Raw genomic sequence first — 15,684 nt, forward strand, 5'->3', positions numbered from 1 at the left:
TATTAATAATTCTTTTCTTTGTATAAAGTTAAACTTATTCATTTTTTTAAACTCGCTAAGCACGAAACATTGTGTAATTCATTACCAACTTCCCGCGCTTTTCCGCACCCGATTAACACTTGCCCAGAATTTATACGATTTGTTGCACAGTTTATTCATTTTGTGGTACATAGTTTATATGATCGTTGGTTTGGATTCGTTTAGATCTATGTGAGGATGGTAGAAAACACTAATAGATAATTAAGAGTTATTTATATTTAGATACGCTGGCTGACTAATGAATATCATTCAGAATGCAAGTGTTTGTTAGTTTAATAAGTGGAAATTTGAGCTTGGGCCGCACAGTCTTGATCTCCGATCCTCACAGCCTTACAGCTCGTCCTTATCCAGATCGATGTCGCTCAGATCGATGTCCTCCTCGGTGGGCAGTTGGCCATCTTTGCCGTCCCAAGGATCCACGGACACAATCGCAGGTTTCTTGGCTCCGCGAACAGGCGCCGTGTGGCCACGTCCGTAGGAGATGTCGCGCAGGAACTCGTTAATGCCGTCCTTGGAGAAGGAGCCCTTGAGCACGGAGAATTTCATCTTCTTGAAGTTGACCACAGCCATGGCCGGATAGCCGAATCCTCCCACTTCGAGCGACTCTTCCAGGGCCAACTGCTGGCCACCTTCTGCCCAGGCCCAGCCCCATTGCTTCTGCTTGAACTTCTCGCCCAGGGTGCGCAATGTGTCGAGGAATTTGTTGCGGCACTTGGCATCGCAGTCGAGAATGTGCGGCAGAACGGAAACGACGCACAATGGCTTTCCTTCGCAGGCAGTTTCAAAAGTGGATTCATTGTAAATCTCGATGAGTTCGGGTGCTGGCACATTGGCCACATGCTTGTCACTGGCCCACGAGACAATATCCGAGGCAGTGCGTCCGCCATCATACTCCTGGGCATCACTGGCTCGCTTGGAACCAGCAGGGAAGAACTTAATGGTAGGGTACCCACGCACATTGTATTCGGCGGCCTTGCTCTGATGCGCGGTGGCATCCAGGGCGCCCAACTTGACCTTGCCCTTCAACTCCTTGGCGGCCTTGGCCCATTCGGGTGCCAGGTTCTTGCAGTGACCACACCAGGGGGCGAAGAATTCCACCAGCCATATGTCGTCGGAGTTCAGGACCAGTTTGTCGAAGTTGTCCTCGGTGAGTTCGATGACATCATCGCCGGAAGAGCTGCCGGAACCGCCAGAAGACGATCCACCGCCGCCGCCCAGGACACCCTGCACCTTCTTCTTGACCTCCGCCAGAGCGGCTTCAGCGATGGCCTTAGCGGTTCGCTGACCATTGTAGTCCGTGGGCGACTTCTTGTTGGCGCCAAAGATCTTGATGGTGGGAAAGCCACGTACACCGAACTGGCCACTCAGCGTGCTGTCCGCATCGGCATTCACGGAGCCCACTTTCACGACTCCCTTCAATGCCTTGGCCAGCTTCTTGTACTCGGGCACCAGGCTCTGGCAATGGCCGCACCATGGAGCATAGAACTCCACGACCCAGATGGCGTCGTCTTTAAGCACCTCCCGGTCGAAATTCGAGGGCGTCAACTCCACGACGCCATCGCTGGGCGAATAGAAGGCACTAACGCTGCCCACGACAAATGCCAGCAACAAAATGCTCGCTGCGGGGGCGTATCGAAAATGTATTATTAACATAAATTGTCTATTTCTTGCATGGGCCGGAAACTTACCCAGTTGCCTCATCTTTGTTGAGTTTGCGAAACCGCTTACGTGTCTATCTGTCCCGAGTTTATCTCAACAAATTCTTAATCAACGCGTCTTGTCGATAGGCTCTTTTAAACTAAACTATGTGTAGAGATGCGCCTTATATTTTGCTAAAAAAAAGAGTACACGTCACTGCGAGTGCGGCGTACTCGCGATAGTTCGATACTATCGATGTGACTATCGATGTAGAAGCCGGCAAATACGGATACTGCTGATAATGCGAAATAAGTCAAATCTTATATATTTTTACAAATAAAAAGGCATGATTCTTTATATTTATAATTCTAATTATATGTAAATACAAATAACGAAAGTAAAATGGTCCGAGAATTTTATTGCCACTATCGATATATTTCGGTATTTTAGACTGGTTCTAAAAATCATTCAGAGCTGCCAGATAAGTTAAAAAATTAGTTTATTGACAACACTGTTTTAATTGGCGGCTATTTCAAAGTTGGTTTCTTAACACTTTAATAAAAACCAATGCAAAAAACTTAAATATTTCAAATTACAGTGATGATACTTTTGACACAGAATGACCCAGTAGAACACCAATGTACTACTATTTTTGTCTTTAAAGTAGATAAAGTTATCTTTTTGTTTCCTATACTATAAAAGTTTACTATATCATTTTTAGGAAGCAGCGTTATTAAAAATACTGAAAAATAAAAGTTATATTAAACAACTTATTGTTGAAAAGATTTAAATAAGATATACAATGTTCTCATGCGCTTCCCTTTCATGTCACCTTCTTAATTGTATTTACTTTGTTAATTCCCCATTTTAATTGTTTTCTTTCCGAAAGTTATTTAATTTGTGTTTTCTGAAAGCTTTGGCTTAATTTACTCGAACATTGTTCTGGCTCTCCAGCTTCTTCGCCCTTTGCCCAACACCCACCATTCGAATGACCCCTGACCCTCGCCATTTTCGTCTACGTTCGTTGCGTGCGCATATGAGATAAAATATGTGGTCAATTTTACTTAATAGCGACTTAGTAGTAGTGTTGCCAAGATTTATGTGACGTTCATATTGGCACAGAAAGACACAGAGTCAGACAATTTCCTTTTCTGTCATTCAAGGGTTAATTGGGGGAGCTGTTCAGTCGGGGGGACTGGATTTTCCCTTTATTTTGCGTGTTATTTTTATGATTATTGAATTTTAATGCATATCGAATGCACACATAAAGATTCAATGACACAAAGTCATAACTTCTCGGGCGGCTACAAAAGCGGTGGGTGTGGCCAACCCTTTTTCCAAAAGTAATGTTTATGCCACATTTGGCCTGCACTTTTTGCTTTCAGCATAAAAAGGCGTAATATTTGTATTAACTTCGGTAAAAAAAAGAGTCTGGCCCCCCATAAACTTAGAGCACTGAAAAAAATAATATCCAATATCACAAGAATATTAGACACATAAAAAAAACCAGCACATTACTCTATTATCTATGCAATAAGTTTAATATTATATTTGAAGATGAATCCAGCTAAATTTTAATATTTCTACGTGTATCAGTAAGTTAAAATTAGTTTCAGTGCTCGTACTTCTCCACACTGGCTTATCAAACAAACAATTTGAATGCCCAGCGGAGCGATCTTTTTATTGATACGCTACGGTGAGGGTGCGGCACAAATATTAACCCCTTGTTGCCATTGCTCCTGTTTGGTTATTTTTTGTCCACGTTGTTGTGTCTGCACTTCTGACTTGCCTGACGCCCTGTCAAAACACCTTTCCCGAAGGATGTGCGTCTGTCAGTGACTTCAATCTTGCAGATGTGGGGCGTTTATGAGTATGCTCACTTGCAAAAAAAGTTTCTTTTTGCTACTTTTATAAAATGTAATATATATTAATTAAATTATAAATATTAAAAAATATATATAAAAATATTAAAGGAAGTGTATATATTTTTAAAATGTATATTCAAATTAAATAACAATGAAATATAAATGTAAGTGAACTAATTTAATTTTTCTCTTAATGGTGTTGATCTAGCTTGATTTTTGAGCCGCATTTAAAATTAAGGAAATTATTTTACTTAAACTCTTTTTGTTATATGTAAGTCTAAATTTCCCGTCCTTTTTTTGCGAGTGTGGTTCTGAACCCTGAGATTCCTTTTTATTTTATCATCGAATGCCATTTTGCAACGTGTCATATTTACACTGCGGATTTGTCCCATTATTCACTTGACAACACCACGAGGATCCCAGTGCCCTTCGACTTCCTTTTTTTTTTTTGGATTCTCAAGTGCCTTGTGCGGATTATTTTAAAGTTGATTCGCTGCCACGCGTTTTCCATTTGCCATTTCCCCAGTCGCTCTCCTCTCCGAGTGCCTTTGTTGTTATTTTTGCAAATTTAGCTTTATCTATTTTTCTATATCATTGAACTGTTTTTTATGGGATTTTCTTCTTCATTCGGCTTTCGGTTTTTGGTTTCGGAAGGGTAGCCTTCGATTTCTGGTTGATTTCCAGGCCTTGCTGACTTCTTATCGAGTGGAACGTACATACGTCTGTGCATATGTGTGGAGAGTGAAATGATGATATGTGGCTTATTATTGTCAATTTTTATGGGATTTTCATGTGTGAATGCATTCGGGGTGCTGCTGGAAAATGCCCATGTGAATATGTTAGATAAGAAATGCGTGAAATCCTGATGCGGGGGGTGGCAAAAATGGATTATGAGATGAACGGGGGTCGTGGAATTAGAAGTAAATATATTAGGGTAAATTTGGTTGAAAAAAGAGCAGAATTTGAATATGGCATACATTTTTTGAAACAGGAATGTGACTTTTGTTTGTCTACCAAAACTTTATATATAATTAGTTATTAGTTGTAATTAATTGGTTGTACTTAGTTACAAATCTATCCGCATAAAACGCTGCCAAAAGTCTTCTTTATGCTGGCACGGTATAGTATGATTGCCGAATAGGTATACTCTTTCATATAGCATGCATAGGAATAATCGGAAAAAAGGCTTTGTTGTTTGATCATATAGTGTTCTTATTCGGTATACACCAGTTTCATGCCAATATATAATTCTTATTTATTTAGCTAGCTTCCTTTTCTAGTTTTTAGTTGGCCCTGATCGTTGTTTTCTTAATCACCCCTACGCATTTCCAGAATCCTTAAAACTCATCCCCGTATCTCATTTGGTCTCAGCAATGCATCTTCAACAACTAAAATCCCAGGCAAACAAAGCACTCTCAGCAGCAAATAACTTTCTGCAGAACGTGATCCAACATAATCAAAGAATACGGAACACTATCCCTCCTCCAAAACGCAATTCCTCCCGGGGGAAAAACTATCAAGCGTGTCTCATGGAAAAAGGGGGAAACCTTATAATTTTCTTACGAAATAAACTGCAAATAAAGTGAATTTTATGCAAAATATGTTTAATAAACAAAATCAAGTTGGGCCGAGGGGATAACAAAACAGACAAAACGCGAGGGGAAAGCAGGAAAAGGAGCAAAAGGACATCGACGACAGTGTGAAGATTTTTAATTGCCTTAGGAAAATGTGTGTGTATGTGAGAGTGTGGGCCTCGAGATGCCAGGCCAAGATAATAAGATTGTAAACTATGAAACGATGGGTGAAGGGTTGAGGAGAAGCATTATCCCCAGCTCGGGCCAAGTCCCACATATGTGTGTGTGTGTGTGTGTAGGCCTTTCTTTTGCTCTTCCTTCCAACTGGTTAGTGTCCATAAGGATGCGGATGTCCTTTCTGCTTGGTTTTGCCCTTTTAATGTCATTTCAGCTACTTTACAACGAGATATTTCAGTGGGGGAATCTCACAAAATGCCAACTCATTACAATTTGGCCCGACTCTTGACTATGCGGCAACTTTCTCTTGCCTCCACTGCCGCTCACTACAATCTGGCCAAAAGTAATTAATGGTTTATATGCACACAAGTGTATCTTCGGCTATATCGCAGGACTTCCTTGAAACCTCATCGAACTCAAGACGAGGCGTTTTGACTTTTTTTGTGCTGACGCTAACTCGAAAATAATTTGATATTTTCAATTAAAGTTTTCAATGGCTTTTGAAAATGTTTTCTGGTTTTCCACTGGCACGGGCCGCACAATAATTGCATTGTAATTGACTTTTGATAGTGCTCGCCCTTCTTGTCCTTGTCTTAATATTTCTTCAAGGGTTGGGAGAGAATTTGGTTAGGGGTTTGTAGCTGGAATGTTTTGCGGTTTAGGGGTGCTATGACTTTGACTTTCAGTCTCTGTGGGATAAGGTCATAGCCTAAGACGAAGCTTATTCAAAACTTATGCTGTGTAAAAACTTATAAATTAAAATAAAAAATTATATACCCTGGGGTTAAAATAATAAAGTTTTCTCGCCATTTCCTCTATGGGATGGCACAGTTCTTCTCATAAAAGTATCAATTACCGAATTCCTTTTAAATTCCCCCCTGCCCTATCATATTTTTCCTTTAATCATCGTTCCTCGCTCGCTTTTTGTGTGTTCGCCATTGAAATATTTCGCCATTATTAATTAATTTTATTTCTGTCTTTCAGTATTGAGTTTGCCCCACCCCCAATTTGCTCATTATAAAAAAGCGCAATGCGGGCGATTTTAATTTACACCCAAAACAAGAAAAAAAAAAAAAAAATGCCCCACGGTTTGCACGTTCTCGCTCGTCCACAAAGCTAAAAATAATTTGCTGCAAACAAAACAGCCCAAAAGGAAGACTTGATTATTTTATAAAAATATTTTGCTACGTTAAAGAAAATTTCACAATATTTCACTGTTCATTTTTTGCTGCTGCGCCACGTCCCTCTGATTTCTTTTGTGCTGGCTCTTTGTCGATATTAAACGAAAATAAAATACAAACAACAGCAAAAAAATGCGACAAAAATTGCAAGTTTTTCCTTCCTTTTGTTGTTGTTTTGGTGGGTTGGCGAAATACCTGTACCGCCCAGGTGGGCGTGGCAGTGGGGTGGAAATTGTTATTGAATGCCATGCTCGGGCAGCTCGACATTTTTTTCCCATTGCATACTTTTAAGCGCAAAATCAGCTTAGGGGCTCATTATCCCAGCGTTCGTTCATTCATTTAATTTTTAATTAATTTTCCCAACGCCCACAAAAAATCGAAAAAGAAAAACAAATTAATATAAGAAGCAATATGCATATACATATATAAAATGTAAAAGGATTTCGTTGGCTGCGGCTGCCATCAACACTCGCTAGCTTTTGGCTATTTGTGGGCTTCTTTGGGCACCGAGAATCGGAGAAAGGATAAAAAAAAAATGTGTGTGAGGGGAGAAAGTGGCACAAAGGGTTGAGTGGGCTGGATTTTCGGAAGGGGAGGGTGGGGACTTTCTTTCGGCGCACTGCCTTCTTTACTATTTAATTATTTTCGCTGCTCTTTTGAGCCTGGCCTTTTGCTTACAACTTGTAAAATACTGATATAATAAAAATTATATAAACACTCGAAGGTCAACAAGCTGCTGAAATCTGGGTACTCTCACCATTAATAAAAAAACACATTAAATTGTATTTGCTTACATTTATTATATTTGTATTACTATTTATATAGATTAAGCATATTCACTGTGTTTTGCCCTCTTTTCTCAAAATTCCATTCCAAAATTCCATAAAATATTTATAAAAAAATAAATAATTACCTAGAAATTATATAAATTGTAAGCACTTAGGTTTTTACTCAGATAAATTTCCCAATGAAATTTCCCAATATCTGTAGAATTCTGATTGAGAAAGGGTATTGATAGATAATAATAATATAAGAGCAAAAACGGAACTGGTAAGCGTTAATTGATTTTATTTTATTCTTTTGCACTCTCTAAGCTCGCCACACAAAATGCTCTGGAAAATGGGAAAGCAGGTTTTTTGGGCGAAAAGGAAATGAAAAAACAAAAGAAAAACACAGTGAAACAGTAGCAACCCTTTGCCGAAGTTTTTGCCCTTCTTGCTCCGCTCCTTTTATGCTTAATTAAATATTCATCAAACACACAATGGAAAACTTTTAAATACTCATCAAGTTTGCGGGCATCGTCGTCTTGGGAGACAGGAAAATCGCCCCTTGAATTTTCGTGGGGAAATTGAGAAGACGGAGCGAAGCCAAGGATAAGCTCATATGTTTGTCTGGCTCTGTCCGCTCTAATCAATAACAACAAATCGCCGTTTACTTTGTATTTTAAATCCGCATTGCCCAATCTACTAGCCTGGCTTTTACACTACAACAATTAGCGTACATTTTAAAGTTATTAAAAATATCTAAATTTTAGCAGATTAAATATGACTATTTTTATGTGATGTTATGTTATATACATACATTTAACTGCATGGTATAAAATTTTATATATTTGGTTATCTTGCGTTATTGGATATATTTTTATTAAATTTAAATTAAAACTTATTATTCACTTCGAAATATGTTATGCATGTAAGTTTAGGTTTAACAAGTTAAAAAAGAACTTTTTTGTAAAAGAGTTTTAAATTTTTTGATCTTAGATTGTCTGCACAAAATATATGTGGATAAAGTCATCTTGCCAAAAGAAGTCGCTTTACACCTGATGGATTTCTGAGCAACTATCTTAAATAATGGCAAATCTGACAAAGGTTGTTCAATGGAATGGAATAATTAAGCCAAAATTCGATTTAATTGATATTTAGTATATGCAGATAGATATTTTCTCTGTGTATATGTGGTTGTCTCGAGCTCAAGAAGAATTCCCCTTTGGGACATTAAAAACTCATTTCACCCTCAACCCTTTGCTCTCAACATTTACGATTTCCTTGCTTTGTTTGCTATTTTGATATTTTAACATATGCAAGAGTTTTTGTTGTTTCTACTGCCAACCCCCATACCACATGCACAAATAACCAGAACGGTCTGCTATATAGTCTTCTGTTCAGTTAGATAACATTTAAATAGTTTTCAAGTGCGAATAATTTCCAGGGAAGAAGTGGGCAGATATTTGGAGTCGGGGTCAAGGGCTGTACATATGTAGATTATTTACATTGGGTTATGGTTGAGCTTATAATCTTCGTAAATTAATGAAAGTCACATAGAACTATGCGATTTTTGATTTATTTTTTGAATTTTTTGAAGGAATGGTTTGGTTAAGTGACGAGGTATGTGGTGACTGAATTATTCTAGTTTTGTAGTATATAATTATAATTTATGTATTACAGGAATACGTTAATGAGTGGATATACGTTATGAGTGGCGAGTGTGATCGGCACCCGAGTTAGTGGTGAGTGGCACCCGCACTCCAAATTTTTGAGTCGAGTGGCAAAAACTCTTGCAGTTTTCTGATGAGACCCCTTATCCTTTTACTGATAAAGACAATGCTGATAACAGAAATATATGTAAGAAAATGAAGCACCATTTTCCATTGAAAAATGTAAAGTCATCGCATGGGTATAAATTAAAAATGATAAAGTTACTTGTAAATCTGTCCAGTAACTTGAGCTAAACTAGATTTACACACAATAGATAAATTATACGTGCATCTATTAAGTGTATATTTCTGTTTAAGAGAAGAATAATTATTTTTTAAATGCTGCGATTTATCAAATCTATATACAAATCTGTATATCCCAGCTTATCGAAATTTCTCTGCGCTGGCTCATCTTGCAGAATAATTCATTTATGTGCTATAACTTCATTAAAATACTCAAAGCCAAGAAACGCAAAACACTCAAACTCCCAAATGAATCGAAATGCTGAGGCCCTCTGTGTTTGGTTCGTCCGATTTAATTGATTTCCGTGGCTCTGTGACAGCTCGAGCCAATCGACAGCTCTCGGTAATTTCGAGCCGAATAACCCTTTTGCTGCCTTTTGGCTGTTTTACCAAAAAGAGTCTGCGACAAATGCAATTAACCAGCCGTAACGCCCACACACATTAAGCCAGAATCAGAATCCGAGCGGGGGCTTTTGATGTCACTTTGGCAAATAAATTTATATGGATGTGATGTGCCTAGTGTTGGAGAATGCAGGATGCGAACGTGAGTGGTTCATATCTCCCAGGGACATCAAACGGTCGTCCTGCTCATATGTGAAATATTTGAAATAACATGAGCTTCGCTTTCTGGCAGCAATTTCTGCCAGCAATTACACAAATGTAATTTGCAGCTAAATGGAATGTTTTTAATGAATTTATATTTCCCGCAGCATCGAAGAGTGGGTCCAAAATAATATTCCCTTTCTATTTCTAGTTCGAACATCAAATTATTGGTATATATTTATCCATAAATAGATTAGATGGTCTTGCACCGTTTTCGAACCAATCTTAGGGTAGGTCATCGAACTGACTTCACTCGTTTTAATACTTTCTCGAGTTGAATGCACCTCCAACACTTTTTTTCACTTCTGCACATTCGGGTTCATCGAAAATTAGGATCGTTTTTCGGGCATTCTCATTCATTTGCTTTGGCCTATCTCCATTGTCCAATTGGAGGCTGGTACACTGCTCATGAAAATTATGTTAATTTCGTGTGGAATTTACTTCCAGGGGTTTTGCTCAAGTTCGTAAGTGATTTGCATTTCAATGCCTGGTTACGTACTTCAAAAGTCATAATAATTCTATGAAGGAAGCATTAGCAAAGCTCTATTGACCTAGAACTTGAGCTTTCCATGCCCGATTTCTGAAGATAAAAATGAGCACGAGGTTTGTTATGAACGAAATTATTCGATTTTCAAGTTGTTATATTTTAATAAATTATTAAAATATGTAAAACTACCTTTTTTTAATAGCAGATACATTGGAAATATTTCTTTTTATAAGGAATATTTGTGATATGTCTACTTTTTAGTTTTACCTATTTATTTTTGTAAATTTATTGACAAGAAATAATAAATAAGGAAACCTCCCTTTTAGTGTAAAAACTATCAATATCCGATTTAAATGATTTGTACGTTATGAGTGTAGTCTTCGAATTTTGTTGGCTAGTGTATTTTTTAGCTGTCATAGGCGCGCTCTCTTCTTGTCGGTTTTCCCCTAAACGGAACCAATAAAATTACAGAGCTTTAAAAATAAATAATACTCGTACGTAATTAGCTCGACGTCATAAGCTGGAGAGTGGAATTTCTGGCGAGAGCAAAAAAATTAGAATCTGTGAACTGATGACATCACGAGCGATGAGTATATAAAGCTGAGATCGGCCCCAATCGTCGATCAGTTGTCGAGATGAATCAGGCCTCTCTATATCAGCACGCCAACCAGGTGCAACGGCACGATGCCAAGTTGATTCTGGACGAGTTTGCCTCGACCATGCAGTGGCGATCCGATGGAGAGGACGCCCTCCTGGATGTGGGTTCAGGATCCGGTAACGTGCTCATGGACTTCGTAAAGCCACTGCTGCCGATTCGTGGACAACTGGTGGGCACCGACATCTCCAGCCAGATGGTGCACTATGCCAGCAAGCATTACCAGCGGGAGGAGCGTACCAGATTCCAGGTTCTGGACATAGGATGCGAGCGGCTGCCCGAGGAGCTGAGCGGCCGATTTGACCATGTCACCTCTTTCTACTGCCTCCATTGGGTGCAAAATCTGAAAGGAGCCCTCGGAAATATATACAATCTTCTGAAGCCCGAAGGTGGTGACTGTCTTCTGGCCTTTTTGGCCTCCAATCCGGTTTACGAAGTCTATAAGATTCTTAGGACAAACGAAAAGTGGTCGACTTATATGCAGGATGTGGAGAGGTTCATATCCCCATTGCACTACAGTTCAAATCCTGGCGAGGAATTCAGTCAGTTGTTGAACGATGTGGGTTTCGTGCAACACAATGTGGAAATACGAAATGAAGTGTTTGTTTATGAAGGTGTCAGGACTCTGAAAGGTAAATTAAAGCACATTTCACATCAAAGGTAACTAATATTAACTAATTCTACATTTTTACCTTTCAGATAATGTAAAGGCCATTTGTCCTTTTCTTGAGCGAATGCCTGCAGATTTGCATGAACAGTTCCTGGATGACTTTATAGACATTGTTATATCCATGAATTTGCAGCAAGGCGAAAACAATGAGGATCAAAAGTTCCTATCTCCCTATAAACTGGTGGTGGCCTATGCCCGCAAGACTCCTGAATTTGTGAATAATGTTTTCCTGGAGCCTCCACATCAAAACTTGGTTAAGGGAATAAATTAATTTTATTTTACACAATTACAGTAATTACATTTGTTAACAGAGTCTATTAATGCCAAATATTGTACTTAATTTAAATACTTTAAATATACAAAATTCCTAGAATTGGTCTAGCAATATAAAAGTGGTCTTTAAGGATACATCTGATTGAATTAGTTGAATAAGAGATAATAAAATATACAAATTTAGTTTAACTTAACTTTACATAAAAATAATAAAATTATTATTTGTAAAATATCGTTGCAATTCAATTTGTTTTATCTAACCCAGTTATACAAGATTATTGTTGACGACAGCAAATGAAGTGTGCAATCAAATATTCTATTTGATATATCATTTATAGAGAGGCTTGGGCATTATAATTGCTGCTTTTGACAGAACCAATTATTCCAGCAGCAAGTATAAGTCTCTATCACTCTCCCTCTCATTTTAGTTCCTTATATATATTTATGTATATAGTTGTTTGGGTTTAACTCTCACTCTCCATGGAACTTTTCATCTTTCCCAAAGCTTAACGTCAAAAACCGCGCGTTTCCCTCGCGATTTTGATGTATCAAAACTTTTCCTCAGACGAAAAACCGCCCGTTGCGTTTTAAATACGGTGGTAAACTGAGTTGGGGATTTGTTGAAAGGGTTGAAAATGTTGCCATTCGAGTCTAAGAACAATTTTAATTGTTATTCCGGCTTTTTTTGTCAGTTGTGGTCTACGTATGTTGGAGTTCGTTGTGGAATTTCGAAATGAGTTATTAACGCGCGATGTCGACAGAAATGCGCATTCATGTCGTTTACGTTTTTGAGGCGTGAGTTTGTCTAGCTTCCGGGCAATTGACAGTTCATTCATCCCTCCCAGAACGGGCAAATAGTAAATGTTTGTCTTAATCTTTGATTTTTGCTTTCTTTAGCATTTAAAATCGACTTACCCCCAAGAAAATCCCAGCTCATCCTGAAAACAACCCACTCCGCATTTTGTTTCTGGCAAATGTAAACGACAGGAATTAATTTAGATAAATGATTTCTCAAGTGCGCCGGCCGAGCTCCAGACGATTTGCCGCCTGTCAGTCAAACGGATTCTACATTTCCCCCCTGCCCGCCCCCTTGCCGAGTTTCCGCGTTGGGGCGTGGCATGCGATTTGTATGTGTAGCTACTAGCTATGACCCCGGCCCAGACTCTTAGCCCCAGAACTTACCAACCCGTCTCAAAATTGTTTTCGCAAACAAATTTTCGTATTGAAATTTGATTTATTTGTTAATTTGTTTGTAATGAATTTTCCGTTTGCTTGGCTGCCTGCCCCGAAGGTCGGGGGATTTGAGGATTTTGGATTGGGGCATTGGTTGCTCTTTAATTGCCTGTTCCTGGCATTTTGGTTTTTCTTCTCTGCATCATTTGTTTGGCTAATTTTCTTCGAACTTAAAAGATTCCGGAGGGGGGAAATTGTTGTGCTCCGGCTTGGAAGGAACAATTGAAAAAATTCCTAATTCCAAATTAGTTTCGAAGGGTGGAAGGAATTTTGAATCGAATTATTTTATGTTTAATCAATATATTTGTATTTACATTATATTTAAAATTTATGCTGTCATATTTAAATACTTTTTACTTTTACAAGCTTAAGGCGTTTATGTACCAGATTCTTTTCGGCTTTTTTTGTGCTTTGACCAATTTTTGATGTGTCCATTCAGCGGCTATTTGTTTTTCACTTGGCACTTAGTTGTTAAAAAAAGGGAGTTTGCTGTTGCAAATAACTTCGTTTTTTTATTTACCTTGACATTTTATGGGTCAATTCACTTGTATGCATCTGGACTTGTTTAGACTTTCGTTTTGGCACATATTTAATTTCTTTTGGCACATTGTAAATTATTCACAAAATTACCGGTAAATAGATATTTTCTTTGAGAAGTTTTCAAAGCTACAAATAACTATGCTCAATCAATAATGATTTTTCTGACTTTCAGGGTCTTGAAAAATAGTTATAATAATAGTATAAAAATAATAGTTAAATAATAATAGATATAAATATATAGATTACTATAGTTATTTAAACAAAGAGTTTCTTTTGTTAGTGCCTTTTACAACATATCAATAAAGGAAACATTAACAAATCAGTAGTATATTTTGCTAGCTTGAACATTTGTTTTTGTAACTCTTGTGAATAACTCATGAATTTTCACATCTTACCAGGAGTTCCCAACCCAGCGTTCATAGTCGCTGACCCACCCGATTTCGCGGGTCGATTCCGGGGGCGTAACCGCAAAAACAAACATCGAATACCGGAACTGAATGTCGGCGGAAGTCGTGAACATACGAGTACATACATATATATGCATATATATATATATGTACACATATATATATGTATGCTTCTAAGGGGGCGTGTGCATTTGGCTGTAGCTCACTGAAATGCGTAGCCATCGAATAATATGTTCGGATTTTCAGGTGGGTCTGCGTCCCACTTTACCACTGACCATTCTGTTTGAGTTTACTTAGCGGTTTTGTTGACTCTCGGGCGTTTTGATTGCGTTTTCCATATGCAAATGTGAAAAGGACAGCTAAAAAAAAAGCGAGGTTGGTCGGGATTTATCTATTTAATGGCCACCAAAAGGCAATTACACACACATAAAACAACAAGAGGACTGAAGGATGAGTCTCATTATAGCAAATTATAAGAGGAATATGGTAATTTACATTCGGTATCATGTGCGGCTTTTTATTAAAAATTCAGCACTAACGAGTCTCTTTTGTTTTTATAACAGAGTTCTCTTCGGCTATCTCTTTCTAGCCGTCTCCTTCTCTCATCCTGCGGAGGTCCTTTGCGTTGCAAATAAGAATTTTAATAAATTATATTGTAATATGACAAAAACGTTTGCGCAGGCCAAGGACAGAGCCGTATGCCTTGCAAAGGGTTAAGTTCATAAAAACTTTGTTGATTCTGACTAAAATATCAGATAAGTTAGATACGGAATGCCTTTTTAAAATATAACAACTTTAATTGCAATGATAATTTTTAAAAAATATTAAAAAAATATGCCAGTATATATAAATCAAACATATTTTTTCTCTGCACTGTAGAAATTCTTAAACTTGAAAAAGGGATACGAATTCATGTGCCACCGCCACTGCGTCCTTGTGTCAATTTACTGGGCAAAGGCTCATGAATTTTTCAATAACAAAATGTTGCGTTACGTAAAAAAATGTACGTACGCAAATTGTGGAAAAAATTCTCAAAAAATTTTGTTAGCTAATTATGGGCACCAGGGGAGCCAACTGGAAACCCTTTGGGATGTCGAGTTAGCCCATGCTTAATCCTTTTCTTTCCTTTTTGTGGAGTGTTTCCGTACTTCATTACGTTTGGCTTCAGCTTCGGCTTTGGTTTATTTTAATTTCATTTTATGATTTAACTTTACACCTGCTTGAAAAACGACACACACACACAAGGACTCTGGACTGCACTTCAATTAAAACCCGAGTCCTGGCCAAGGCACTTAAGTGCTTTTTACTCTGCGAAAGGTGTGAGAATATTTCTTTTGCCCAAATTATTTCAACATTTTCCGCTCCGCAGCAAAGGGGTTGGGCGATGTCCCAAAAAAGGGACAACAGTAATATGAAGATTTCTCCCGAAGAGTTCCTGGCATGCCGGGTCAAGGGCTTCCAAAAGGCAATGCTTTTCGTCCTGGGTTTTGGGATCGGGTTTCTGGGGAGTTCTAGTTGTCCACGTCCAACACTTCGTGGGGCAAATCTTCGTGTAATCGGATAAGGTAATTGGGAAGCTTTGTCTAGACATTAAGCGTACATAGTAAATTTGGTTTTCCCCAGTTT

At 38.2% G+C, this 15,684-nt stretch overlaps 2 protein-coding genes across 2 annotated transcripts; one reads left to right on the forward strand and one right to left on the reverse strand.

Annotated features, from left to right (window-relative positions):
- Positions 1–134: 134 nt before the first annotated feature.
- LOC6732516 (protein disulfide-isomerase A6 homolog) lies at positions 135–1,909 on the reverse strand. The gene is made up of 2 exons (XM_002079600.4): positions 1,728–1,909; positions 135–1,658 (listed from the first exon to the last, which is right to left on the reverse strand). Exons 1-2 carry the CDS (start codon positions 1,738–1,740, stop codon positions 370–372), a joined length of 1,302 nt encoding a protein of 433 aa, XP_002079636.1. The 5' UTR covers positions 1,741–1,909; the 3' UTR covers positions 135–369.
- An 8,954-nt stretch (positions 1,910–10,863) lies between these two features.
- Positions 10,864–11,978, forward strand: LOC27208847 (juvenile hormone acid O-methyltransferase). The gene is made up of 2 exons (XM_016184400.2): positions 10,864–11,567; positions 11,635–11,978. Exons 1-2 carry the CDS (start codon positions 10,916–10,918, stop codon positions 11,874–11,876), a joined length of 894 nt encoding a protein of 297 aa, XP_016025170.1. The 5' UTR covers positions 10,864–10,915; the 3' UTR covers positions 11,877–11,978.
- The last annotated feature ends 3,706 nt before the right edge of the window (positions 11,979–15,684 follow it).

Source organism: Drosophila simulans, chromosome 2L, assembly GCF_016746395.2.
Source record: "Drosophila simulans strain w501 chromosome 2L, Prin_Dsim_3.1, whole genome shotgun sequence".
NCBI lineage: Eukaryota > Metazoa > Arthropoda > Insecta > Diptera > Drosophilidae > Drosophila > Drosophila simulans.

Excerpts from the sequence above, each read along its gene's own strand:
- LOC27208847 (XM_016184400.2), top strand. The coding sequence starts at position 10,916 with ATGAATCAGGCCTCTCTATATCAGCACGCCAACCAGGTGCAACGGCAC. Across the intron at positions 11,568-11,634 it reads AGGTGTCAGGACTCTGAAAG|ATAATGTAAAGGCCATTTGT; the intron begins GTAAATTAAAGC and ends TTTACCTTTCAG.